Source organism: Phoenix dactylifera, chromosome 18, assembly GCF_051530095.1.
Source record: "Phoenix dactylifera cultivar Ajwa chromosome 18, Ajwa_hap1_PhDact_Kaust_v1.1, whole genome shotgun sequence".
NCBI classification, from domain to species: domain Eukaryota; kingdom Viridiplantae; phylum Streptophyta; class Magnoliopsida; order Arecales; family Arecaceae; genus Phoenix; species Phoenix dactylifera.
Window position 1 is genome coordinate 14,437,797 of NC_143207.1, and position 25,758 is coordinate 14,463,554.

The 25,758-nt window shown below is 36.2% G+C and overlaps 3 protein-coding genes across 8 annotated transcripts; 2 read left to right on the top strand and 1 right to left on the bottom strand.

Annotated features, from left to right (window-relative positions):
• Positions 1–4,419: 4,419 nt before the first annotated feature.
• LOC103717334 (uncharacterized) lies at positions 4,420–8,718 on the bottom strand. 4 transcript variants are annotated; one of them, XM_089928506.1, is made up of 6 exons: positions 8,509–8,718; positions 6,858–7,263; positions 5,934–6,072; positions 5,541–5,590; positions 4,974–5,090; positions 4,420–4,690 (listed from the first exon to the last, which is right to left on the bottom strand). In XM_089928506.1, exons 2-6 carry the CDS (start codon positions 6,998–7,000, stop codon positions 4,687–4,689), a joined length of 453 nt encoding a protein of 150 aa, XP_089784632.1. In that variant the 5' UTR covers positions 7,001–7,263; positions 8,509–8,718; the 3' UTR covers positions 4,420–4,686. The 4 variants fall into 4 exon arrangements, 1 of the variants encoding a protein (XP_089784632.1); XR_016399019.1 differs by having other exon boundaries at positions 4,420–5,090; positions 5,541–5,756; XR_016399020.1 differs by lacking the exon at positions 5,541–5,590 and having other exon boundaries at positions 4,420–5,090.
• Positions 8,719–10,345: 1,627 nt separating this feature from the next.
• On the top strand, positions 10,346–11,727 carry LOC103717333 (TLDc domain protein). The gene is made up of 2 exons (XM_008805661.6): positions 10,346–10,612; positions 10,791–11,727. Exons 1-2 carry the CDS (start codon positions 10,450–10,452, stop codon positions 11,321–11,323), a joined length of 696 nt encoding a protein of 231 aa, XP_008803883.5. The 5' UTR covers positions 10,346–10,449; the 3' UTR covers positions 11,324–11,727.
• A 1,481-nt stretch (positions 11,728–13,208) lies between these two features.
• LOC103717332 (ATP-dependent protease La (LON) domain protein) lies at positions 13,209–24,254 on the top strand. Of its 3 annotated transcripts, none has more exons than XR_605659.4 (8): positions 13,209–13,476; positions 15,370–15,438; positions 17,756–17,875; positions 17,947–18,021; positions 21,878–22,012; positions 22,118–22,259; positions 23,604–23,807; positions 24,113–24,254. XR_605659.4 is itself a non-coding variant. In XM_008805660.4 (8 exons), the coding sequence occupies exons 1-7, from the start codon at positions 13,255–13,257 to the stop codon at positions 23,753–23,755; spliced, it is 915 nt and encodes a 304-aa protein (XP_008803882.1). In that variant the 5' UTR covers positions 13,209–13,254; the 3' UTR covers positions 23,756–23,798; positions 24,113–24,249. The 3 variants fall into 3 exon arrangements, 2 of the variants coding, with proteins under 2 accessions (XP_008803882.1, XP_088570119.1); XM_008805660.4 differs by having other exon boundaries at positions 23,604–23,798; positions 24,113–24,249; XM_088713993.1 differs by lacking the exons at positions 23,604–23,807; positions 24,113–24,254 and having other exon boundaries at positions 22,118–22,585.
• Positions 24,255–25,758: the final 1,504 nt, after the last annotated feature.

Below are 25,758 nucleotides of genomic sequence, written 5' to 3' on the forward strand. Positions count from 1 at the left end.
TAACAATAATATCTTTGTTAAAAAAATCATACTTGGTAGAAAGTCCAGGCAAGAGTTCATCTCTCCAAAACTGGGCATTATATCATATTGGAAGAACAACCGTTTCAGCTTTTGGAAATCATAGAGGACAGTCACCATTGAAGTTTCCACAATTGCAGTCGCTGTCTTCTAAGGATTACCGGCTTCCTATCTAAACTAATGAGAAACGACTCATATGAACTCTCAGTCTTAGACAAAGCCATGGCCAGTTAAATGAGGACATCAAGAATTAATGCAGCAAAGGTCAATAGATCACTATCTGGTCAAAAAAAGGTAGAGGATATGAGAACTTTGACTGCAATAAAATAGAACTTTATGATGTGATCAAGCCATTCGAAGTATAATTTTGTTCTTTCAGAAAAGAAGAAAGCTTAAAGTTGCAAAGAAAAAAGAGCTAAAAAAGATTAACAAAAGAACCAGAGATGTTGTGCTTCAAGGGTATAAAGACACATTAAAAGGAATGCCAACTGTAGAAATGTCCCAGAGCCCAAATGTGAGGTTAACCAATAATATTAAACTAATTATCTAAAAAAGTTGAGCCGATGAATTCAGGATTATCTTCAATTTTTTTTTGTTAAAAAAAAAAACAGAGAGTGGATCTTTTTTTTTAAAAAAAAGTAGGGCTTTCCAGTGCATAAAGCACTCGTCTGTGCCTTACTTTCGTATGTGAAAAGGCTGTTTTCGTTTTTAATAAAAAAAATTTAAAAATAAAAGATAAATAATAAAAAGGATTAAGCAGCTCTACAAGTGTAAAAAAAAAAGGAGGAAAGATATGCGGACAGGCTTTTTTTTGTGTTTAATAATTTTTTTTAAAAATAAAAGATAAAAAATAAAAAGGATTAAGCAGCTCTACAAGTGTGAAAAAAAGAGAGAAAAAGAAGGAACTTAGAGAAAAGGAAATTGAAAGCACAGAGGGAGTCATTCACGGTATAAAGGCAACATAGTCTTTTTGATAGGAAATAATTTTAAAAATAAATCAAAGGCGAAGTTTCTTCGTTAAGTCGTAATAGTAGAGGTAGGAGAGATCGTTCTTCACTTCTAGCAGCAGCAGTCCATGCAATTATTTCCAAATGGTGGCTGACCAAAATTATTAGTGTCTGGTAAAAACATTTCATTCCTTCGGAGCAAATTTCAATTCATGACCTAAGATGGAACAACATTTTTGACCAAAATTATGATGTTGTTAAATTAGAGCCTACACCGCTATTTTTTTAATGAAGTGATCGTACTACAACATAATACATTTTTTATATTGGTTAAATCTTAGTGAAACAAATAAAAAAGATGAAAATTTTTGGACTTGATCTTTGTACAACTTAAGATATATACTAGAAATTGATGTTGGTCCGACATTGTCAAAGCACGTATTGGCTTAATTTTTTTAGGGAAAAAAGAAGCTCCATTGGCAATACATAAGCAATATCGCAATGTGAAATAAAGAGTTATTTTTAAATTTTATGACAACCTGCAAACTAGGTTATAGCCTAGTGATTGCATCCTTAGTACATTAGGAAGTGGTTTGTACATGAATTTTGGAATGTTTTCCAAGTATTTAACATGTTAGTTCTTCCATCATAATTTTTAAAACAAATTGCTGGTGCTCACAATTATTCTAAGGAAAACTTTTACAGCTATCTTACCCATAAACAATCCATTTTATTTTATTTTTTTTGAGAAAATTTTCTTTTGGTTGCAGGTTTCTTCACTTACATGTAACCCATTACATTTTGATCACTGTTTTATAAAATTATTTTTCCATTTCCATTGAGCCATTTGAACATTTGATTTAAGTATCTACAAATTTACAAATAAATTAAACATGTTTGCTCTGACACATCCTCGCATAAGCAGGACAGACAATAAAATATTGCAACTCATGCTGCAAAAAAATGTCTAGAAGAGTAACAAATATTGAAATTGAATGAAGCCACCAAACTCTAAATCTGTTTGCATTTAAGTATTCTTCATTTTAAATCACAAAGGAAGCTTCCTTCAAAATAAACAAATATGTGGTGATATCCATCCACTTTTATACAATAAGCAAGATGGAATATACAACACAAAGGCACATTATTTTTGTTACAATCAATGGTTGGTAGGAAGAGCATCTAATATTTGATCCAGCTTCTTCTCATATTAATAAAAGGCAGGGAGAATAAGAAACCACTGAGCTGGAACTTGGAAGGCAGATCTCCTTATAATTTAAAAGGAAACATACAGTGAGTTCTTTCCTAATGTTGAAGCAATTGGAAGTGAGCACCGAGATGGCAGCTCTTTGTATAAGAGAAGCTGCAAACCTGCTTTCATGTAGTTGGTCAGCAGAATATTCCTCCAATGCGTTTCCATTAGCTTGCTAGGTTTGCTCTGTCCTCTTGCAAGTAATATTTGACATTGCACAAGAGGCATCACTTGGAATAAATTGGCATCACCTAGCTCCAATGGATCAGGGTTGTATCTTTCGCATGAAAGAAGGATTCACCTTCCCTTGCACGAATCCACCATTGGATCATCCACTGGTGACTTTGAGATCTATGCAGGTGGATGAATGATGAAGTTCAAAGCATTTTGAGGTTTGTATGGTGAGTGATCCAATGGTGGATTCATGTGAAGGAAAGTGTGAATCCTTCTTTCATGTGAAAGATACAGCCCTATCGTTATCAATATACAATGCCTCCAGGCAACCAGCAGCTAGTCTCTCTCTTATAGTATAGTGAACATGGATAAGGACAATGTGTGTTCAAGTGGATTTATACAAGGGGTTAAATATAACGAAAAATGTTCAAGATCACCCACCAAATCAGTGCTCTAATGCTTATATTTTTGCTAAAAAAAGAACAGTGAATGACACCTAAAGCGCAACCACCACCATCAATCTTTGGTGGACTGCATCAATCTCCATTAATGCTGAGCAGTGATGGTGGTTGTTTGGTAACAACGTTCAAAAATAAATGCTCCAATAACATTTAGCCTAAGATTGCTTTGGACCTTCTCCTACAAGCATATTTCACTTAGCTAGCACTAGAATGCTCCATGCTGACCTTGAAAAGTGTCATGGACTCACGGTCCAAAAGTTTGAAGGATGTCCAGGCTAATAAACCCATATAGCACTTCTTTTATTAGTTAATGTGGGAATAATCACAATCTCTCCCATCCAATCTTGTGATGCCCTCATCATGATTGGCTCCTACCCGAGAGAAGAGAGCCCACCCATGGCCTGGTTTCTCCTCGACCCTAATAAAGGTCATAATGCACAATGCACCTGGCTCTGATACCATTTGTCACGGACTCACCGCCCAAAAGCTTAAGCTGTTAGGAAAATAATAGGCCTAGGCTAATAAACACATGAGACACTTCTATTATTAGCCAATATGAGACTACGACAAAGGAGGCAAGTTTGGGCTGGGACTAGCAAGATCCTGCCGTTAACTGATTGGATTGCATTGGATTGGGTTTTTTTTAAAATCTATAAGTTACTCATATTAGGCCAGATTAAGTATAATCCAGAACCAACCCAATGCATTTAGGATTGGATTGGGACAGATTTAAAAGAGTCCAATGCAAGATTAAAGAAAAAGTATTTTGTTCATGCTACATTTACAAGAATTACTAATAAAAACATAGATAACAAGCAAGGAGAAAACTCAAAAACACCATCAACCATTCAAATTTCAAAGGATGTTTTTGTAAGTGATTATATTGCACGTCCAACACTTACAGATAAATTATCTATTACTTCAGTTAACAGCATGTTTAAAAAAAAATCAATGTTCATCCTTCTTTTGTAACTCGCATGACAATTTCTTCCTAAAGAAAGAATGAGGAAATATGTACGCAAGATTCACACTCGTACCATAAAGAAGACAACGATATTCAACTTAGAGAATTCCTGAATATAAATTACGCTCCCAGAAGTCAGAACCTGTTTCAGTTAAAAGTCTGCCATCCTGTTTGTTCCTCTACAAGCATTATTAGAAATGATATAACATAATTAGAGTTTATTCCTCAGAAGTAAATCCCTAATTTCATTCTTTTCCTCTCACCCATTGCATTCTGTATCATTTTTAAATTCAGATTTCTAGAAAATTTCTCCATTAGATAATTCATGCCATCTTGTTGGTTCCTCTACAAACATTATTACAAATGACATTACATAATGAGAATTTATTCCATAGCAGTAATTCCTTTTTTCTTTCTTTTCTTTTTTCTGCATTTCTTTTTTTCCCATCCTTTTCCCTCTTTCATATTCCTTTTCTCCTTTATCCCCATCTTTTCAGCATCAAAACTCTTGCACACAGCCTCCTTAATGTTAATGGTTGACCCCTCCTTCAACCAGACTTCTTTAGCTAATCTCAGTAACTTGTGGTTGTGGAACGCCACAACTTATAACTTCAACGAAACTAGATATATTAGCTATTGTTGAGATTCATCTTTAGCAAATTGGACCAAAAGAACAGAAAAATATTACAATATGTTCCTAGAATAAAAAATTAACCAGGAAAGACATCCCTCTAAGAGAAAATGTTATTAGATATAACATAGTAAACATAAAATGCCCACTCTAAGATCAGAAAAACAGTATTTAAGGCACAATCAGACCTCCACTGCCTGTATCAGCCTCCCCTTGCTCCAAATATACCTTCCCTGTCCCTAACTGCAACAAATATATAAACTTTTACCGCAGAATTTAAATGTACAAACAAAATGAAGACTTAAATGATCATATCATAGTCCTAATTTCAATTCTAAATTGATAGTGCTGTATCTGGACAAGTCCACTCTTCAATTTTCCAAAACCAATTAACCAATATCAATTCGAACCCATCAATTATACAGTCAAACTTACCAGTTGTGGAGTAATTTTTCAGGAAGACCATGACATATAGAAACTAACAGGTGTAAGAAGTGGATATATGACCAATTTTATGATATCTAACCGCAGTTTTCTTTGAAGGTCCTGCCTAAACTGTGCAGTCATGGCTATCATCAGTAGACTGTTGAGGTCCCTGCCAACTACTAACTTGGCAACTTGCACAGAGAAACAGAGACCAATACTGTAAAATAAAATATAATTCATACTTCAGATAAGTCTTTACTGACAGATGGATCTAAACTTCGATAAAGGTGAAAATGCAAATATTATAAAATCTGAAATAACCTCCATTTTCATTCATCACCGATGTAAAAATAACAAAGAAAAATGGATTAATTAAAGCTGGGCATTGTGAAAGGTGGATGCTTCATGGAAAAAATTATATGGTCAAAGCAAGAATTTAATTGGGTCTGGATTTTGTAATATATTGAACAGATGCAATAATTTTTTTGGTTGATAAATTATGAATTATATATCCAAGTTATCAAATATAGAGATAAGGTGAAGCAGTCATTATATCTGCCAATACATCAAGATATAAGGAAACATAACCAAAATATATAACAGGAAAAAGAACCTCCCACCACCACACCACTAAGGCAGGGAATATTAACCTGATTAACAGACCTACCCAAACAGCAAATGCTGATTACTGGTAAGCATTTTCAAGTCACACTTTGGCTGAAAAGAAGCAGAAATAAGCTTGTTAAATTGATTGGTTGCAGGCTGCTTCTGATTCAAGACAACAATACCACCAAGAGATGTTGGAATAGCCTTTAGAAGCATGATTATTGGCTGATTTCAGTACTTGACCATTAATGCTCAAGAAAATATAAGCTCTGGAATTCTGCCAGAAAAATAAAATGTGCAAATATGATGCTAACAATGACAATGACATGAAGACCTTAGACATTTTTATTGTGAAAAATTGGTACATGGATATACTGGACAAACAATAGGTTCAAATCTATGACAAATTGAATGCATTTAACAGAAATAAAAAGTTCATGGGATAATTACAAACCGTCACAACAATTGATTTGTCTTCATTATAGAGTGGTTGATCTCCAGAAGTAGGATATATAATAGCCAATTGTTGGCGAGCAAGATAACAATCCTGACAACAATGCAAGCCACTCCAATCAGGGCCTCTGGGCTGCAACCTGTGTTCGAGAAGAACAAATCAGACGAACAGATATGAAGTCTGCTCTTAGGTTATTACAAAATTCACATCAAGACCTACAACTAATGGTTTACATTATGCACTTCAAGAAAGGGAAATCATGTTAGATCATAGTTCATCATCAATGGAATTAGTAAATAAACAATAAGAAAATCATAAAACACAAGTCATGCAGTATATATCTTTGAATGTCTACATCTTAAATCAACCTTATAAGTTCTCATAAGAATACAGAATACCGAAACATCAGCCCATGGAGTCAGTGTTAGTTAGGACAGAGCACCTCCTACATGATACAGAATAATTCTGTCAAAAAGCATGACTAGCTACTTGACAAAGTTGCCTTCAGTCTTTATGCAGAAGCATCTAATACATTCTAGAAAAAAAAAGTAACTGACTGACCAACAGAAGGTTCTAAAAACACAATTCCATCAACCATATGGTCACAGGTTCCAGAAGAATAAGACATGACATTACATCCAGTCTCATGAATTTCATTCAACAGTACTTTCTCTGGTTCAACTTTTCAATTAATTTAGCTTTTTATATAATAAAATAAACTGTGCAGTTTCCTTAAACACTAAACCAGTAACTTCCAATTTAGGGCATATTTGGCATCGCTTTTATTTCTTGTTTTCTATTTGTAAAAATAAAATTACAGAAATCAAGACAAAAAAAAAACATGTTCGATACTATTATTTTTATTTTCTACTTTTTCAAGTCACTTTCATTATTTCTAAAAAAATAAAAGTAAAAAATTCTTACGTCAATATTTTCAGAAATAAGAACCTCGTTTTTTTACCACCATGACCGCTGCCGTCGCCACCATTGTCACTGCCATTGCCACAACCACCCTTGCCGCTGCCACCACCACCATCATTAGCACCTTTACTGCATTGCCAACACATCCACCACCACCACCATCGCCACCACTATCATTGTTGTTGCCACCTCTACCACGCTATTGCTATCCTCATCATCACTTCCGTCACACCATTGATGCTTTTGCCACCACCACCATTGCTGCCATCGCCACCACCACCATTGCTGCCACCATCATCACTGCCATCGCCTCCACCACACCCCTACCGCCATCGTCATCACCTATGCTATGCCACCGCTAAGCCTGCCACCAACATCGCCACCGCCTCCACTGCCTCTGCCGCCTCCGCTGCAATTATCACCATTTCCACCACCATTACTATGTTTGTTTTTAGAATATAACTGACTTACCAAACATGTTCATATTTTTCAAAAACAGAAGAAACAAAAATAGATTTCTATTTTTTAGCTTCTTAAAAAAATAAAAAAGTGAAAGTGATGCCAAATAGCACCTCAACATTTAGTATGCCAAACTTTGGTTCTCAAATAAGTATTCATCAATCCATTAGTAACTTCAATCACAAAAATGTATTTGATTTAGTGGTTAAAAACGGTCTCTCATGAAATAAAGACAATTGTTTTTATGCCACAACTAGAAGTCTTGCCCCGCACCATTGAGAAAGATATCTGATTTTTTTGATAATTAACCAATAATTTTGTAAATTCTTTCCCACCGTATATCATGGTAACCCCGAAAAGAAATCATGCCTTTATGAATATTTGGCAACTTGTACTAAAATTCATAATATTTTGCAAATATCATGGATGGTTTTAATAGTCTTTAAATGATGGTAATTCATTTATATGTTCCCCATTTTTTTATCCATTTCTCAAATTTTCTGACTTTCTTATGACATTTCTTTCGAATTTCTCATTAATCCATAGCATATTACAAATTTTTGCTCTTGGCAAAAAAAAAAAAAAAATCAGTAACTCAAATTTGCTCTAGCTGATTGCATCAAAGACCTGATGAGGCACCAGTAAAAAGAGGTCTCCAGAAAGAGGAGGAGAAGAACATTAAAAGACATGGATCAAAAGTCAATATGGATCAAAATCATAATAAAAAAAAGATTTTGAAAATCTTACAGCAAGACCAATGGTCACCCTTATACAAACAACTAGCTAGCATACAAGGATTCATCCAGAAGCCATGGATAGTTAAAGCAAGATACAATGAGCACGGCGGTTTATGACTATAGAGATTGAGTATTGTCGACCATCTGTTTCCAAAAACATATTTTCCTCAAACTATAAAAGAAAGAAGCATCACTTTTCTACAGTGGCTTAAATCTTTGTCCCCAAAAAAAACAAAAACAACACAAAGATTTCGCATAAAATTCATGTCCCCTTTTTTCAAGAGAAAAAATCCAAGTCCTTGTTAGATTCAATACATTGTCTCCTCTATCGACAAACCCGACAGAAATATTGTCTCCTTGTTAGATTCAGTTGCATTTTTATCAACACAAACAGGATATTGAGCCCCAAATATCTAAAAGAACATTATCGCGTCAAAAAGAACAAGTCGGGGGAATACCTGCGGGAGAACTCGATGATTCGAGATCGCCCAGCAAGGGAGGTGGCGGCGCAGCCGCGCACCCCAACACCGCGAGGATTCCGCCCATGGCCGCGACCCAGGCGATGACATGAAGGCTTTCCCCTCTGTTCATTTTCCTTATTTTATGCTCTTTATAATCATGATAATTGAAATTTATTCCTATATCTTTGCTGCTTACAATCATGGAATCCTTCAATTATCGACTTCTATTATTGTACATATCTTATAGTTATTTCTAAGGTAATAAAATATGTATTTTTAGCTGATAAAAATATTATGAGATTTATATCATAAGAGATTATATATATTTAAAAAATATAATAAAAAAATCGAGACACCCTTTCTGACCAATTTTCTCATTATAGGAAAAAATACCGAACTCTCATCTCCTCTCCATTACATCCCAATACAGCTCTATTATTACAATCAAAAAGAAAAAAAAAAGAGGCTTTTACGTGTTGCAGCCAACTTAGTGTTTTATTATACGACCGAACATATCGTATTAGACTTTATATTATTCGAGAAAAATTGTAAAATAGTATCATCACTGCTTTCTTTTTTCCATCTCAGCATCAATTTGTAAATATTTTCACCAAGGTACTAGGTAAGCTCGATTTCATATGATAATATGCTGGGGTGTTTCTACTATGCACACGCTAAGTTGTGGAAGAGTACTAGATAACCAAGTCAAGCTCGTGCACCTTTATTTCTCCATAATCGTTAAAATTTATACCATATTTGTGCTCTCTAAAATTATGAATTTTTTTTCTGTATATTTATTAGTCAACCTAGTTAAGCATATGTATTCTTATTTATCCATAATTATTAGAATTCGATTTTCTATATTTGTGTACTATACAATCATGGACGGTTATTGAGACATATTTTCATATTTACGCTCTCTGCAAACATGACCAATTATTATGATCCATATTCTTATTTATGCTCTCTACAATCATGGATCATTTCCTTATTGTATATACCTTAGATTCGTTCCTAAGATCATAGGTTTTGTATTTCTAGCTATCCTAGAAATTATGGTACTTTGTATTGCATAAGATTATATATATTTACAAAATATAATAGAGAAGATCAAGCAGTTCCTCCCAACCGATTTTCTCAGTATTGCGATAATCTGCAACACTAATCAATAACAGTAGTAATTTACAAGATTTTGTGGTATCCCAGGTTGCTAAATGATCAGCAAGAAGGGCAATCTTAGAATTTGGCAATCATCACATATTTTTAACTTTGCGTTATATGACAATCATCACATATAAACAACATGTTGCTTCATCCAAAACTGAATGACTTTCATTGGATATAACAGCTAATACTCCATGATTATGTTTCTCAATGGATGGTGATCACATTGTTTCTTATTACCACTGTTAATTTTTTAATATATATGCAAAATTATAAACAGCTCAAACTGGTTAGTTCAAGGACAGCAGATTCATTTTTAACCAGAACATGGGAAATGAATTCTTGGAAAGTTTTCCACCAACATTCTACTGGTATGAGGTGGGACCGGCAATGGTCGTGTACACCTGCATGAATAGATTCATTGAAATGGATGTCATATAGTTCTGGGTGGCAGCAAACTGATGACTTCCAGCCAGTGGCTGATGTGCTTCCTCTGTGGCAACTCAGAAAAATCACTCAAAAAAACATCATCTACTGTCCTAGACCATTCACTTGGCTTCATTATGGTATGTTTCTTGGGTCACATTTCCAGGTACCCGAATCATTTTTCTCCTCTTTATGGTGTCCCCACTGTCATCCACGACAGGAACTCTTGGGCCCAGGATCTCTAAAAGAATCCAAAGATGGCATATGGTTCAAGGATAAGGAATTTGTGTACTGAAAAAGCCAGTGGGAGGAGCATTTGGGCAGACATCTTCCTCTCTGCACATATCCATGGCTTGCATGACTAATTCTATCTTCCCAAAACGCAACAGGATCCCTCTTAGTATGTTTGATTGGCTGAAGGGCAGGAGAGCAGAGCAGAGACAGTCGCAGAAGTACCATGACATTGATCTTCCATTCTCTCTATCACTAGTAGCTAAGACACACCTTCGAGGCAATCCAATGCTTGCATACTACTTTCTCTCTGCAATCTTGTTACTGTATTTTGTATCATGACTTAAGTATACTGATCTCATTTTTGCTTATATATTGTTATAGCTGCTGAACCTGATCAACTTCATCTGAAATTCTAAACTGTGGCTTAATATTGATATGCAGTCAATGATTGGCAGGTAGGGAGCTGAAATGCTGCTATAGGGCCTCTGTTGATGGCTTCAGTGCAACTGACTTTCACAGTTGTTGTGACTTCAAAGGCCCTTGTGTGGTGATAGGCTACACCACAAAGTCCTTCAAGTTTGGTGCATTCAATCCTGAAGGATACAGGAGCACTGATGATTACTATGACACTTTTGATGCATTCCTATTCTACTGGAAGGAGGCAGCTGGTGCAGGAGGTGCCGATGAGCCAATCATACTTCCCAAGGTCGGTGGCAGCGGCGCGGCGCTCTTCGACTACGCTCGGGGTGGGCCGCAGTTTGGAGCTGATGGCCTCCTCGTCGGCCCCCCGCTTGCGCCGGTGATGGGAGGTTTTGCGGGGCCTGACACCAACTCCGGCATAGGTGACCTTAGGCAGGCCAAGTCTAGGCTGGGACTGTCCTATGCTAAGAGGGAAGATGGCATGGAATCTCTGTTTGGGGATGAGTCCAGAGCAACTCTGGTGGAAGTGCAGGTCTTTTGTAGCCCCCAGATAGCAAGCTTGTACTGAGAAGAAATGGAGGAATCAGTTCAGCTTCCCATAGCCATGATGCCAAGTTGATCAGATCAGATGTGAAAGAAGATCAAATTTGGCAGATAAGATATAGTCTAATGATGCTAAGTTGATCAGATGTGCAGGTTTTGCTGTAAGACCTGCTTTAGGCCTAAAAGCCTGGACTGTTATCTCTCAGCTTTCAAACATGGTGATGAGAGAGTCTTAAGGTTACTTTCCTCTAATAAAAGAGCTTCACTTATTGTTTCATACAAATGCTAAAGTAAGGCCAAAGTCGAGGAGTTGAGTATGATAAATGATTTGTCAATGCTATTTTTCCAATGTATATATACTACTATAGTTGCATGTTTCCTTTAGCCATTCTTGAAATACATGTGACAGTTTACTTCGATAGCGAAAAATGTGCTCAAACCTTCAAAGAGAATGTGGTTCTGGTTGGTGACTGTTAGTTGGTGGCCATCATATAACAACTTGATACCAATCTACATCATACAAGAGCATATATAACCACTGAGATGGATGCGAGCACTAATTGGGCTGCTCTGATTCGATCATATATGACTCAGATTCTGTCGGTAATCGTTATCATGAGTTCTTTTGTACCATCATTATACTTTTATTTTGTATTACATATATTAATAAGGGAATGCTATATAACATATAGTTTGTGGATAAGTTCAAATATTTTGTGATGGTCAAGATTTAAATCTAGGCTTCTATAAGATCTCTTTGAAAAATATAAAGCTTGGGGTAAGGTTTCCATAAATCTCTAGTTGCTAATCAGAGAAGTGCGATCGAATTCTATATAGTATTTAGGTTCACGAATAATCTTAACAAATGAATCTTGTAATGACAGACCGGGTTAGATTTTGATTCTGTTGGCTACACCTATATTAGAGTAGGGTGAGCAGCAGCTGTACCCAAAAAAAAAAAAAGACAGCTGGGTTCCGTTTCAAGTCATCTAAAAGTTGATCGGCCGTGAACGCTTATAACTGGCAGTATTAAATCATTCTATGACACCTTGGGGACTCCTAAATAATTCCTCATGTAATATTTCCAAATTTTGCGGACTTCTATGAAACTAAAGACTTCGATTTATTAGATAATATCAATAAAGTACCTAAAATTTAATTTTTGCGAACAATATCATATGGATCGATAGTCCAGAAATTTTTAAATAATTCAAGATATAATTAGGGAAAAATAGATATTTTTTTTAAAAAAATATTTCTCATAGAGATTTTTTTTAAAAAAAATTGAGGATGTGTTGGGCATCATTGTCACATTTTTTTTAAAAAAATCTAAAAGTAAAAAAATTCTATTATATTTTTTTAATATTTCTGACAATAGAAAACTTGTTTAGTTCCTCTATTTTTTTCTTTTACAATGAGGTAGCATCGTGGTTGAGGACAATGGAGAGCTCGAAGTCAGGTGGGAAGGCAGTCGAGTCGAGGGAGCAGTAAAGAAAAAGAAAGCGAGGATGGGATGGGTGACACGGCCGACGACTTGGGATAACTCAGCATCAGATAGAGAAATGACCAGCGAGGTCTAGAGAGATTGTGTGGTTGGATGGGAGCCACAGGGCTTAGAATGAGATTGGGCGAAGAAGAGGAGTTAGAAGGAAAAAAAAATCTTTCTAAAAGAATTTTAAAATAAAATTTTATATTTTCACTTTTTTTAAAAATAAAATTTTTTTAAAAAATAGAGGCAGAAATAGTATAATCAAACATGTTTTCTGCATTTACTTACATATTTCTGTTATAAAAAAAGAAACAAATAAAAAAAAACACACACACAAAACAGGGACCTTCAAGTAAGTTTAGGTCTAATCAGGGACCTACAAGTAATCCTGATCGACTCTCTGCCTATGACGCCTCCAAGTCCCACCCTCTCCTCTTCTTCTCCTTCGCTGTCTTCTTCTCGACTTCATGGCGACCACCGCTTTCTCCAACTCCGGAGCCATCTCGAGCTACTCCTTCCCTCCCCCAATCCCGAACCCTAATTTTTTCCCCGCAAAGTTGAATTGGTCCTCCAAATCTCCGAGCTCTGGCCGTTCCGCAATAGTCCGGCGTCTGAGGAGGTACTGCTCTCCGGTGCCGGATTCTTCGTGCTCTTTGGATCTCCCGCTGCTTCCCTTCGAATTGGATGAGGTATTGCGGAGGAATGTTTTAGTTTCTCTTTGTTTGCACTCCAGCGAAAAGAAGTTGCTTCTTTTCTATTAATATCGTCACATTTCGTGTTAAAATTGTTTTTTTTTCTAGTTTAGTTAATTCTAAAATGATCATATGTTTTCGAGAATTTATCTTACTATTGATCTCAATGGAGATTCCCATATACTTAATTTTAAGAACTAGAAGCCTCCTGTGATTTTCTCTTAGTAAATTACATAACTGAATGATTTACTTTCTTTGCCAGTGGTGGTAATGTGGAAACCGTTGTTTGGTTTTGAGTACAGTGCGTAAGCTGGTCAGATGGTAACATTAGCTTGGGGGTATGAGATTGGAACCCTAGTAAGGGGATGCCAGATTTTTGAAAGAGAGTTATGTGCGTTGGTATAAGATAAGAAGATTAAGATATTGGAAGGATGTGGGAGGGCGGGTTTGTTTAGAAAACACGGCACACCGGGGTTCATCTTTATATGTGAAAATTTGTCCTTTGAAGGGTTTAGCCCCTTGGTGGGAGCATGGATTCGGGTATAAGTGATTTTGGTTAATTAACATCAGTTAAATAGACCACTTTCCCAACCTTTTTATAATGAGATTATTTGAAGATGCATGAAATTTATATTGGTTTGGTTGCTGTCAATGTCTAGGAAGAAGCCTGGCTTACTTAAGCATGGAAATTTTTTAACAGCTCCATGTTCTCTCGACAGCAGGTGCTAATGTCATTAGTAAAACTAGAATGATGGATTAGTTAGAGGCTATAATGGACTTTTATCTGGGTACTTAAATCTAGTGGTAATATTGGATTGACATCACGTGTTGTCATTTCTAAGTCTCATAGCTAATTTTGTATATCAGTTTTTCTCCCTTCTTTCTTTTCTTTTATTTTTTCTTTTTCAAGGGAAGCATGTGGCTATCTGAGGGTCCTTACACAGACTTGTATTTTGCTCACAACCCTTTTTTAATTCTAAATGGACCTTCCTTTAACTGATAGCGCAACAACACTTAATTTACCTACTAAATAGTGGACATACTTTTGGTTTTGTTTTTAAAAAAAAAATTAGTTATATGGAATACAAATATGCCTAGATGAACCTCATGAAATTCATTCATCCCATGGTTCCATGCTCGGCCGTATACAGCAGTCAAAGATTCTTCTTGGTTCATTTATTTTATTAGAACAACTTTGTAGCCATAATCTAATACCCTTGAAATCATGTTTTTTTCAGAAGCATGCCAATTATTTTCTTTTTGTCTATGTGATATAAGTTTAGAGAAGGGTAAACATGAGAGAATTATAACAAAGGTTCGCCGTCTCAGTACTGGACCCGGTACCAATGGCACACTAGCACAGTGTCGAGACGGTATGGTACTGAGTTTTTTTGGCATACCGAGTGTCGGTATGCCACCTCGGTATGCTACCTGTACCAGTCGGTATGCCACCTGTACCGGTCGGTATGCTATCCGTACTAGATACCAGTACGTTACAGTATGCCCTGTGCCGTCCGGTTCGGGCCGGTACGGCGTACTTTGCTTACAACCAAATCTGCATGTTTAAGCATTGATCATAGAGTTGCTCAACTTTTGAGTTTTCATTACATGCATGCACTTTTCAATGCATAGAAGCTGTTCAAATATCCAATCCCTAAAGAAGAGAGTTACTTGATTATTTTAAAGTATTCACATAACGGGCAGACAATCATTCTTAGAATTTTTAGAAAATTGATGGGGATTCAAGGAATGCTGTTTGATACCTTTATTAACATTCATAGAAACAGATGATATTAAACCTATCCATGGTTAGTTTTTTTTTTTTTTTTTTTTTTTTTTTTTTTTTTTTTTTTTTTTTTATGAATTGCTTTTCTTTATCTTGTGATGCAGGTTTTAATCCCATCTGAGTTCAAGACATTGCATTTATATGAAGCAAGGTTTCTAGCATTGCTGGAGGAGGTACTTTTCCCATTTATATAATCGCTTGACATTCCATTCAGTACATGTATGTATTTCTCTTGGTTAACCATATATGCTTAATTTACTTGCCTACACATATTTTATTCAGTGAATGGCCTTATCTCTTTATACCGGTAATATGTCACTTAATCGCTGATGTCTAAGACTCTAGTCAAAATTGATTATTAAGGATACCATAACCTGATGCTTTTGATGTATTACATTCATTATACAAATATTGAAAACATAGACAGCACATACAATAGAGGGGTTGGACCGAGTTGAGAGGTGCTCCTATGTTGGTGTGTGATCATTGCATGCCTTGAAAACTCAAAGGTAACTTTTTACAACATCAATAAATTGCATATTGTTGAATATATTTGAATATTAGGCAAAAAAAAAGGCCACTGGAAACATAAATAGCGATTTAGAGATGAGAATTTTGAACAAGGTGATGGCTAAAACTAGAAGGATAGGGCTAAAAATGACTGCAGATGGGAGTAGGACTATGCATGAGTTGCTTCAATTGAGGATGTAGTGTTGGAAACTGGTTGTGATGTCATGGGCATGTTCAACCAAGATTTAAGGATGTCTCTTATATGGAGGAGCTTGGATCCGTAGTGGAAGACCAATAAAAAACTACAGATGGAGTACTCTGGTTGGGAGTTATGGGAAATGGTTTTGTAGTATTCTAAATAACAGAGGACGTTATCCTTGTATGGAACTGATGATGACGAATCACCAAACTGGCCCATCAAAGTTAGGATACAACATTACAACTTGTTATTTATGTTAGTTTTAGAATGCTTTTATTATGCCAATGTCACTGCAAGTGTTCCTAAATGCAGTATACACTTGAAATGGGAGGAAAACTACGGGTTTGAAAATGCAAGCATGAGATATTTGTTACTGGGCAGAAGGTAGATAATACAACCTTCCCCCTTTCCTTTTAAAATCTGTTATTGGGTGGTTGAAAGTACTTAATTGACCTTTCTTTCTTTGTTCTTTTAAGATCCTGATCAAAGTTCGTCGTACCGGTACTGAACCCCGTACCGGTGCCATACTAGCATAGTATCGGTACCGTACGATGCGGAATTTTTTTGGCGTACTGAGGTTCGATACGCCACCGGTACCGGTACCGAACCGGTACGGTAGGCCCGGTACCATCCAGTACGGTATGGCATACCATGATCTTGACTAATGCATCTAGTTGCATATTGTTTAGGTTTAGGGTTTAGAGTTTAAGATCCTGACTCATTTTTATGTCATGATGTTGGCATAGAAATTACCTAAATATATGGAATACTTTGCTAGTTAATATTATCAAAGATTGGATGGTCATAGATTATTAGATAAAGACTTGTTGGGTGACCTTCAGCAATGGTATTGACAAGCAGCTGGCCTTTCTAACATCAAGTTCGTAAGGCCATCTTGTTGCAGAAAGATTTAGTATGAGCTCCTAATCTAGCATGCTTGATGATTGAATTTTCATGTTAAAGTAATTATATTTCTTTTTTACAAATGTAATAAAATGTAGGAAAGTTCTCTTTACCTATTTTTTTTGTTAATGAGTACATGTGTTTATCTAATTAGAAGGTTACTTGTGTTTAAGAGGTGTTACATATGCATGGTTGTGCAAATGAGAACACCTACATGGAATATGCAACCAATATGCATTCTTTTTTGTGTGGCCTCCACCCAACAGAACATGTGGCCTTTTGACAACCATACACACATAAAAACCAGATTTTTGTTTGCATGCACATGCCATGTAGATGGTCCTCATCTGTTTAACATGCCATGATACATACTTTTTTCCTTGTAATCAGCTTGGTATGGGGTTATAACAAGGTCTTGCATACATTCGTGTATACTTGAAACTTTTGTCTATAACAGCCAGTAAAATGTGAGTAGGTCTCATGTGGCCAATTGAAAGATGGGATACAAAGAAATGAGTAGCCGCTTTTACCAAAAAAAAAGAGAAAAAGATGGGATACAAAAAAGTAAAACCCATAAAATGGTTTCCATTCTCAGTATTTTGTTGTTTATTTTCTGCTGAACCAAGTACCAAAGAGTTCCCCCCCTGAAGAGTATTTCTAATAATGCCTTGCTCAATTCTTTGTTATTGGGGACCTTTGTTATACTTTACTGGTACTAGAGCTATTCAAATGTTTACCTCCCTGCTTCTAAATGTGGATATACAAGAAATGAATTTGTAGCTTGATTGAGTAAACATGGACCAGAGGTGCCTGTTTTTTTTTTATTTACAATAGAAATCTGGATGGATCATATCTCTTGCCTACGCTACTTTTTGCAGTCATTACAAAGAAGGAAGAAGCTTTTTGTTCACTTTGTGCTAGATCCTGTTCTTACGAGTAGATCTTCAGCTGGAGCATCCTTTGCTGCTAGATATGGTTGTCTGGTCCTCATAGAGAGTGTAAGATTCTGCTCTTAATATATTATGTAAGAAATGCATATCATCTAATATTAACCAGTTGTGTGGCTCAGATTAAACAATTGGAGATTGGAGCACTGGTTTCTATTAGGGGCATTGGTCGTGTTCGCATTGTGAAACTGATGCAGGTGCTTCTAATTGACTTACTTTTAGAAATAAATTTTTGATTGTAAGCTTACACTAATAAAATTCAGATATCTTTTCCTTTATCAGTGTTTTTATGCCTTGAGATAAATGATCTATGTTATTTTCATACTGTGATACCATGTTGTGCAGCTGCTTTCATCATTACCTCGTGCAGATGCATGTAAATGTGAAAAATATTGCAGCCTGAACATAAAAACCTCTAAAAAAAGAGAATTAATGGCCAGTCTCTTGGATATTGCGAAATCCAGTATTGTGATGCTTAAAAAGATTTTTAGAAGCTCTTGTCTCAGTTTTTGAAGAGGTTGAATAAAAATAGGAGTAATGTGACTTTTCATCACTGTTTCTTTTTGTTTTTTGTTGGGGGGTGGGGCGGTGAGTTTCATAATTATTTAAAGATGTTATGAAGCAGGTGCGAGCAATATAAGAAGACATGGACTGCTCTGTGAACTTTGAAAGCTGGTCTTGAAGTCATCAAAAGAAGGAATAGAAGCATATTGCTGATATGAGTCAGGTGGAAGATCATGTGATGAAGATATTGAAGCCAAAAGGAGGAATGGAGGAAACAACTCAAGGAGCAACATGGTTGCAATATTAGATGTTGGCTGGATGAATGAAGATCAAAACATCATATGGACTTCGGAAGTTATGATAATGCATGACATTAAGCGACGGGGACTCATACTTTAGAATATACCATGTTTTAGGTTGATAAGGTTGCCTACTTCATAAAAAGCAAATCCGGAGGGTGGCTAGCCTTGTGAGTGAGGTCTCTACTTTTTAAATAACTGCTAGAGGGGTTTGGGAAATACCTAAAGTGAGAAAGGAAGAAATGGGTACTTTTGTGTCTTTTTAATTAGTTTTAGCTGTTTTCCTATTTGATGTACTATTTTCTTTATTTTTGAGAACATCGAGGAAGAAATTCTACGAAAATAAAATAGAAAGTTTTAGAATGCGATTAGAGCTTTAAAGAGGAATATTTGCTATAATATTAGACTTTTTATGCAAATATCTATATATCATTGTTAAGTTTTCTCCCTTCTAATCATTTTGTTTTTAAAAATGGGTTGGGGATTGGTCTCATACAATCTCATGCTAAAATTCGGTCACTTGAAGATTGAGCCTGAAGCATTTCTGTCTAAAACTTGGTTTGAAAATTGATTATAAATAAATCTAAGTTTATTCGACTTAGTTGGATCACATGTTTAGTTGCATTAGTTGTGAAAGAGACATACAGTCATCCAAGAGTTATAAGCAGATCAGATTGCGAGAAGGTTTGCTTGAGGCATTTTTAAACAAAAGAGGAATAAGAATTCTAGCCGGGTTATCTAGTTGTTCTGCTTTCCTCATCTATTAATTAGTAATTAGTATCCTACCGTTCTTTTCCTCTCTTTTGTTATTATTTCATCAAATTTTCGATGTTAAAGTATTTGCCAGGCAAATTAGGACATACTGATGAAGAAAACCGGTGGCCATAGGAGTGACCAAGTAGTTCATTTCTTGTTAAAAAAAATGGCAAGGAAAATTAAGATTCAGGTGTTTATGGTTCTGTGATAGTTTATCGTGGAATCAAGCTTGATACTTGGATGGAGTCAATGCAAAAGTTGAGAAAGTAGGTTACAGCCGGCAAAGCTAGCATTTTGGTTGGGGCCCATAATAACAATTACTGGTCTATGAATATAATTCACAATCACAAAATTAAAAATTTTAAAATCATAATTGAACAATTAAACAAAAAAATGACAACAAAGTTCACTTATGAATGTTATATATGCCCAATACCACTTATATCAGGTTAGAATAGATAACTTACCGCCACTTGTAGAAAAGAAGAATAAAGATAGCAAAAGATTGTTGTCACTAGAGGTGGCAATCAGGTTAGATCAGGTCGGATACAGGTCGTGTTGGATACAGGTTGGAATGAAAAACTATAAACCCGTACACCACCCGTTTAATAAATGGGTCATATTTTGAGATCTAAGCCCAATCTATTTATTAGGTGGGTAACCTAAGTTGATATGCATGACCTGTTTAATAAACAAATCGGTTTTGGTTGGGTTGCCCTAATCTATTCCTCGTCCATTTCCTCACTTCGCCCCTCATCCCTCTCATTCTGAATTCCCTTCTCCCAAACCCTAACCCTAGAATCTCTAGGATTTGAGTGGCAGCATACCTCAAGTTGATTTTCATCTTGGGAAAGACCAAACCCTTGCTCTAGATGCCAGACTCATAGGGTCGGGTGGTGCAGCCAAAGGGGAAGGCAGCGCGGGGGGGGGGGGGGTGTGGCACAAACCATATAGAGAAGGCATTAGCAGCGGCACCAAGGTTATCGTGAGTGGCCCTTTCATGGATCTTCATATCAGTGTGGTGACAACTCTTGGAGAGCTAGGATCTTAGATCTCAATGTCCATGAGGAAGGGAGTCATGAGGAAGGAGACCCAATAAGATACTTAGAGGAGGGGATTGAGAGGTGAGGGTTTCAGAAAGATTGGGTTGGTTTGGAAGGTGAGGGTTTGGGGAGGGATGGGATTTGAGAGGCATGTATCAGGAAGGGATTTAGGGGCTTGAGAAGGGTTGGAGAAGTTTGGGCGTGAGGTTTGGCAGGGATGGGAGGTGAGGCAAGGGTTTGAAAGGCAAATTAGGATAGGAGGGGTTTGGGAGTGGGACATGGGAGGGATGGGACTCGGGAGGTGGGACTGTGGGAGGCAAAAGTGGGAGGGTTGACCTAGACCATCTTCTCCTAAACACCAAATGGCCAGGTGTTGAACCAATGGTCTCGATTGAATCAACTTAAATATTAAATGGGTCTAGCCAGGTTAGATGAGTCGGGACCCTTGACCTGAACCCAACCTTAATGAAATAGGTAAAATGGGTCAACCTGTTTTGGGCTCAAGCCTATTTAAACCAAACCCAAACTAATTTATCTTGGGTCAGTTGCATATCGGCTTGGCGGGTCAAGTCATGGATTGCCTCCCCTAGCTGTCATTGATAACTATTGTTCATTATGAGGATCAAGGTCGGCGGAACTGGTATTGAGCACCGTACCGGTTCTTCGGCGACACGAGCCGGTACGGGCCGTGTCGGGCCTGTACTGACGGAGAAGAGGGCACGCAGATCGTGGAAGAGAGGAAAAGAGAGAGAGAAAAGGGGGAGAGAGGGAGGGAGCCCGGCGGAGGGTGGCGGACACCAGCGGAGGGCCGGTAGAGGCCGAACAAAACAGAAAAACCGGTCGCGGCCTCCGCCGGCCTCCCTCCCTTTCCCGCTCGCTCTCTCTTTCCTTTTTCTTCTCCAGCTCCGGCAACGGATTTCGTTTTCATTGCTGGAACGATACCGGTGAGCTGCCGGTACGGCTCGGAATGGCTAGAGCCATCCGGTTCAAAACGGTTCTGCCAACCGTGATGAGGATCAATATTTTTTTATATCAGATTTCTATTGATGTATCTGGTTTGATACATAATAGGTGCAAATTACATATAAATAGATGAAATTTCATGAGCCCTCTTCTTTCACAAGGTTTGTTGGCCGGAACAAAAAGGTTGGTTGCTCTACCTGTGCATGTTAAACTCAGTGATTCAAGAACACTGTTACCTTAGGAACCCAATTGGCGAGGTTTACTATTATCCTAGTGTCACATTGTGTTTTAGTTTATCTAATGTATTCACATTTTGGTAGGGTCTTTGATGTCAGCAAGTTTCTCTCTTATTTCTTTGTTGTTGCTCATAACTGAAATCTTTTCGGCACCTTTAGATGGTTCACTAACATTTTTTAAAACTGAACATTTACTTTGTTTCTCTTCTATCTTACTTGCATTTTAGATGGTGATATTGTTCACTGACTCAGATGGAACCATACCTGAGAGGAGTGGTTGTACCAATACTAGATGGTGTCTCTGGTCAGAAGAGTGAAATAGACTCAAAACTTTCGGAGTTAAGGGAGTCTCTCCATAATCTACATAGTTTGCAAATCAAACTGAAGGTAGTCATGCATTGTTGTTGTTATCATTTTTTCTGGTTGTGGTTATTTGCTAATCTTCCTTGCTATTCAATCAGTAACTTTCTGCTAACAAATTTTAATAATCAGGCATCCAAAAATGAACTGTTGCAAACTCGTATAAAGAATTCTCTGGCATGGGCTGAAAGAGGAGTTTATGAAGATTGTGATCAAGCTTTTATTCCAAATCTAGCTGAGCGTTTATCTTTCGGAGCACTCCAAACTGTTTCGGGTGCAATTCTACTTTGTTCTTTTGTACTTATAATTCAATCACTCGCCAAATTTATATTAGGACTTGTAAGATATCTTATTTTCTTTGTGGGAAAAAAATATACAAACCATAGCAACCCTCTTGTACTTTGTATCTTCATCCCAAAGCAAATAAAAATTATAAATAAGCAAATATTTAGATATTAAAATTGGACAAGAACAAAACCATGCCCACTAAACATACCTCTGACCAATCAATTGCATGGGTTAAGTCATGGTTGCCATTTTGCAAAACCAAGATAGGAGCAAGGCAAGATTGAGAAATAAAATATAAAAGCTGACAATATAAAAATTCAATTTAATTACAAATGCCCCAATAATTACATGCTTAGTAGATGGGGTTTCTAAATAAATGTTAGCAGGTCCTTCTTGACTTGCTAGATCATACTATGGCCTGTATGTGAAACTCATGCCCTGAAAAATGTTTATTAGACTCCAAGAGGAGTTTCATTGGAAGTTTTGGTTAGATATTCACTATTCAAAAACCCAAGTGCAATGAGGGTGCTTAATGAATTTAAACTGCGAACTTTTCTCCAGATACATATGCTTTCATATTTTCATTATTTCATCTAGAGTTTCCCATCATCCTCATATATCAAGATGGTACCTTTAGGTCGATAATTAATGTTGCAGAAAAAAGCTCTTACTTCTATTATCATGTTAATTTTGGGAAGCATGTCTAACAACTAATGGTTTTGTCTTATAATAAATGCTGAAAAGAACATGATAATATGTATGTGTATCCAATATTTCATTTTTTGAAAACTCTCCTCCTACCTTTAAGCAGACCAGAAACATGGACCAAGAGTTTGGCTATTAGATGTTGAAAGTGTGAGGCAGCAGGAGACTAGATTTGCATTTTTGCTTTTTGGTTCGCTTATCATCAGTATCACTGACATACAGTTCATTGTGGATAGTTCAGCATGATATATGCGGGCATATATGGTGGGTGACATGTCTGCCTTTAAACAGCTGGTTGGGTGCATTTGTGATTAGTAATTTAAGATAGTGTTTATATTCAAGAATCCTCTTAGTGCATCGAAAGAATTGCAATGAACTTTATTCTTTTTTGGTACCATAACACAAAGTAGTGTTCATTGACTTCTGCGTGTGTAAATTAAATTTTTTATTGTTTTTTGTAGCTTTGATGTAGCCCTGATAACTCTGAGATGTCCTTTTATTATATATATTCTTTAAAGCAAGAATTTGTTACTTTGTTTTATTTCTTCTGTAACTGAGGTGTAATCAACTATTTCTTTTGTCATGCCCACTCAAATTTACTGTGTCAAGTTCTTCCATGCTTTAGGAATGTCAGATTCAGAATTACTAGCTTTGCAAAGTGAAAAGCTACGAGCAATGGATTCAAGAGACACTTTAGAAAGATTGTGCAATGGAATTAAGTTCACTAAACAAAACATTAACATGGTTGCAGCCAAGCTTGCTATTCAATCTCTGTGAATCTAGTGTTGATGATGCAGGATCCCTGCAGCCAGTTGAACAGGTACCAAGTGTAAGTATTTCCATGGTCCAATTTTTGGAACATCTGACTAAAATTGCCATGATATAGCTTATATTCATTTTGTGAGAAGTACAAAATCATCGTGGGAAGGGAATATATCTCTTCAGGAAAAAGCTGTATTTGTTTAGTTGTGTATCTGTGTAAATGTAAACTTGCCATATTGATATCTAGAGGGCAAAAAATGCCCCAGTTAAACGTATTGTTTTTTGCTTATATAGAAGCATTTATACTTTTCTTGCACAGAAACTGTTATCTATATTCTTCTGTCTGCTAATTTTCGATTCCTGGAAAAACAGGGTCAAATTTCCAGCAAAAACAGGATCAAGTCTTATACTACACCCTCTCCCTCATCAGGCTACTTCTTGGTTTTACCTGCCTAGTCCTCCGGCATTTTAAGGCTGGAAGTAAAGTGAAGATTATCATTAGGTGCAAAACCTGATGCACTTCTAGAAGAGCAAGTTAATGTGGGAGACTTGGAGTGGTTAGTTTTGTTATTCCGTACTTTTTGATGAAAGAATATTTTTTTTGCATAGCCAATAGTTGTTCATTGACTTGATTCTAAGATATGGTTTTACACATTGCACATGTAGTCATGGTTATGTTGAGATTGAGGAGCATGTTTGATGTCCTGTTGTCCTAATTGATTGACAAATCTCCTCCCAACTGCAAGAATATTTTTAGTTAGGCAACTAGGAGTGAAAACTTTCTAGTTGAAAAATGAGAATACTTTTGATAATTTACATATGAACTTTGACCTTAAGATGTGTGAGGGATGGTTGTAAAAGGATTTTGATATTTGAGATGCTAGTCCTCTTTTGCTAACCCACTCTCGGAATACTCTTGTACCATATGATTTTTGATAATCAAGAAAAAATAGTTTTTGTTGATGATTGCTTTCATTAATCAGCATCTGTTGAATGATAATTATAATTCACCTTTTCTTTTAAGATAAGTGGTTACTTTCCATTGTCATTTTAAAAAGTATTTTTAATAATAAAAATAAAAATTATAATCATTGCTAAATAAAATTTATAATCAATTGTAGCATTCATTAATTGAACAATAAAATTATCTTGTCCTAATTATTAAAAATTAGAATTTTTTTTCTTGCATAGATAAATATTGTTTTGAGATTGGATTAGCAAAAGTAGGAGTTGCTGAATTAAAAAGCGGGATTTGCTGGACTGACATACCATGCCGCTAAGAAAAGAGGGGAATGGTAGGCCTTCTTAGTAATATAAGGCATGCTTATGGGTATTTTTGTAATATTTTCTATTTATGAGAATCCCTCTTTGGTGGCCTATCTTTTTCTTCTTGAAATAAATCTTTTCCCTCTCTTGTGTGTTAATTGGCTGCTCCTCCTGACCAAAAAAATATCCTTGTCTAGGGTTTTGTCTTCTAGGCTCTATTTGGATGGGGCATAGAGTTTTTTGGAGGATAACAAAAAGGTAATTCTATAGGTATTAAATTTATGGGATAAACATGCATGAAACTTTTTTGATTCGAACAAATATGATGCTATTCTGAGCAATGGTTGCAATTATTCTCTCCGCATATTTGGATGCTCAGGAGAGATAGGAAATAATGTTTGAAAGTTACATGATGAAAAGTGGATGAAAAAGATAATTTTTTTATAAATTGGACCAGTTTATCCTTAGAATCCCTACTATTCTAGATTCATTGGATAAAAAAGTGTTTAAATGCTTTCATAGAGACAATATATTTTTTATACCAATACGATTAAAATATATCGTATATCATATTATATTATCATTCCTTTATTATTAGGTATAAATTTTATTGCATATTACAATAGTAAAATTATAGTAGAAGACATTATACAATACAATATAATAAAATATAATCTAGTATTGTTTGATTATAATAGTAAGCATAATCATTTATATCTTTTCATTCAGAAGGTAACCAAGTGGCCGAAAAT

What these genes read in the sequence shown, in the direction of transcription:
- LOC103717334 (XM_089928506.1), bottom strand. Translation starts at nt 7,000, where the DNA reads ATGTGTTGGCAATGCAGTAAAGGTGCTAATGATGGTGGTGGTGGCAGC. An exon ending in TTATTTCTGAAAATATTGAC is followed by an intron (nt 6,073 to 6,857) that starts GTAAGAATTTTT and finishes TCTCGAACACAG; the next exon opens with GTTGCAGCCCAGAGGCCCTG. An exon ending in ACAAATCAATTGTTGTGACG is followed by an intron (nt 5,591 to 5,933) that starts GTTTGTAATTAT and finishes GCTTCTTTTCAG; the next exon opens with CCAAAGTGTGACTTGAAAAT.
- LOC103717333 (XM_008805661.6), top strand. Translation starts at nt 10,450, where the DNA reads ATGGCTTGCATGACTAATTCTATCTTCCCAAAACGCAACAGGATCCCT. An exon ending in AGCTAAGACACACCTTCGAG is followed by an intron (nt 10,613 to 10,790) that starts GCAATCCAATGC and finishes AATGATTGGCAG; the next exon opens with GTAGGGAGCTGAAATGCTGC.
- LOC103717332 (XM_088713993.1), top strand. Translation starts at nt 13,255, where the DNA reads ATGGCGACCACCGCTTTCTCCAACTCCGGAGCCATCTCGAGCTACTCC. An exon ending in TTCTAGCATTGCTGGAGGAG is followed by an intron (nt 15,439 to 17,755) that starts GTACTTTTCCCA and finishes TACTTTTTGCAG; the next exon opens with TCATTACAAAGAAGGAAGAA. An exon ending in GCATTGTGAAACTGATGCAG is followed by an intron (nt 18,022 to 21,877) that starts GTGCTTCTAATT and finishes TCACTGACTCAG; the next exon opens with ATGGAACCATACCTGAGAGG.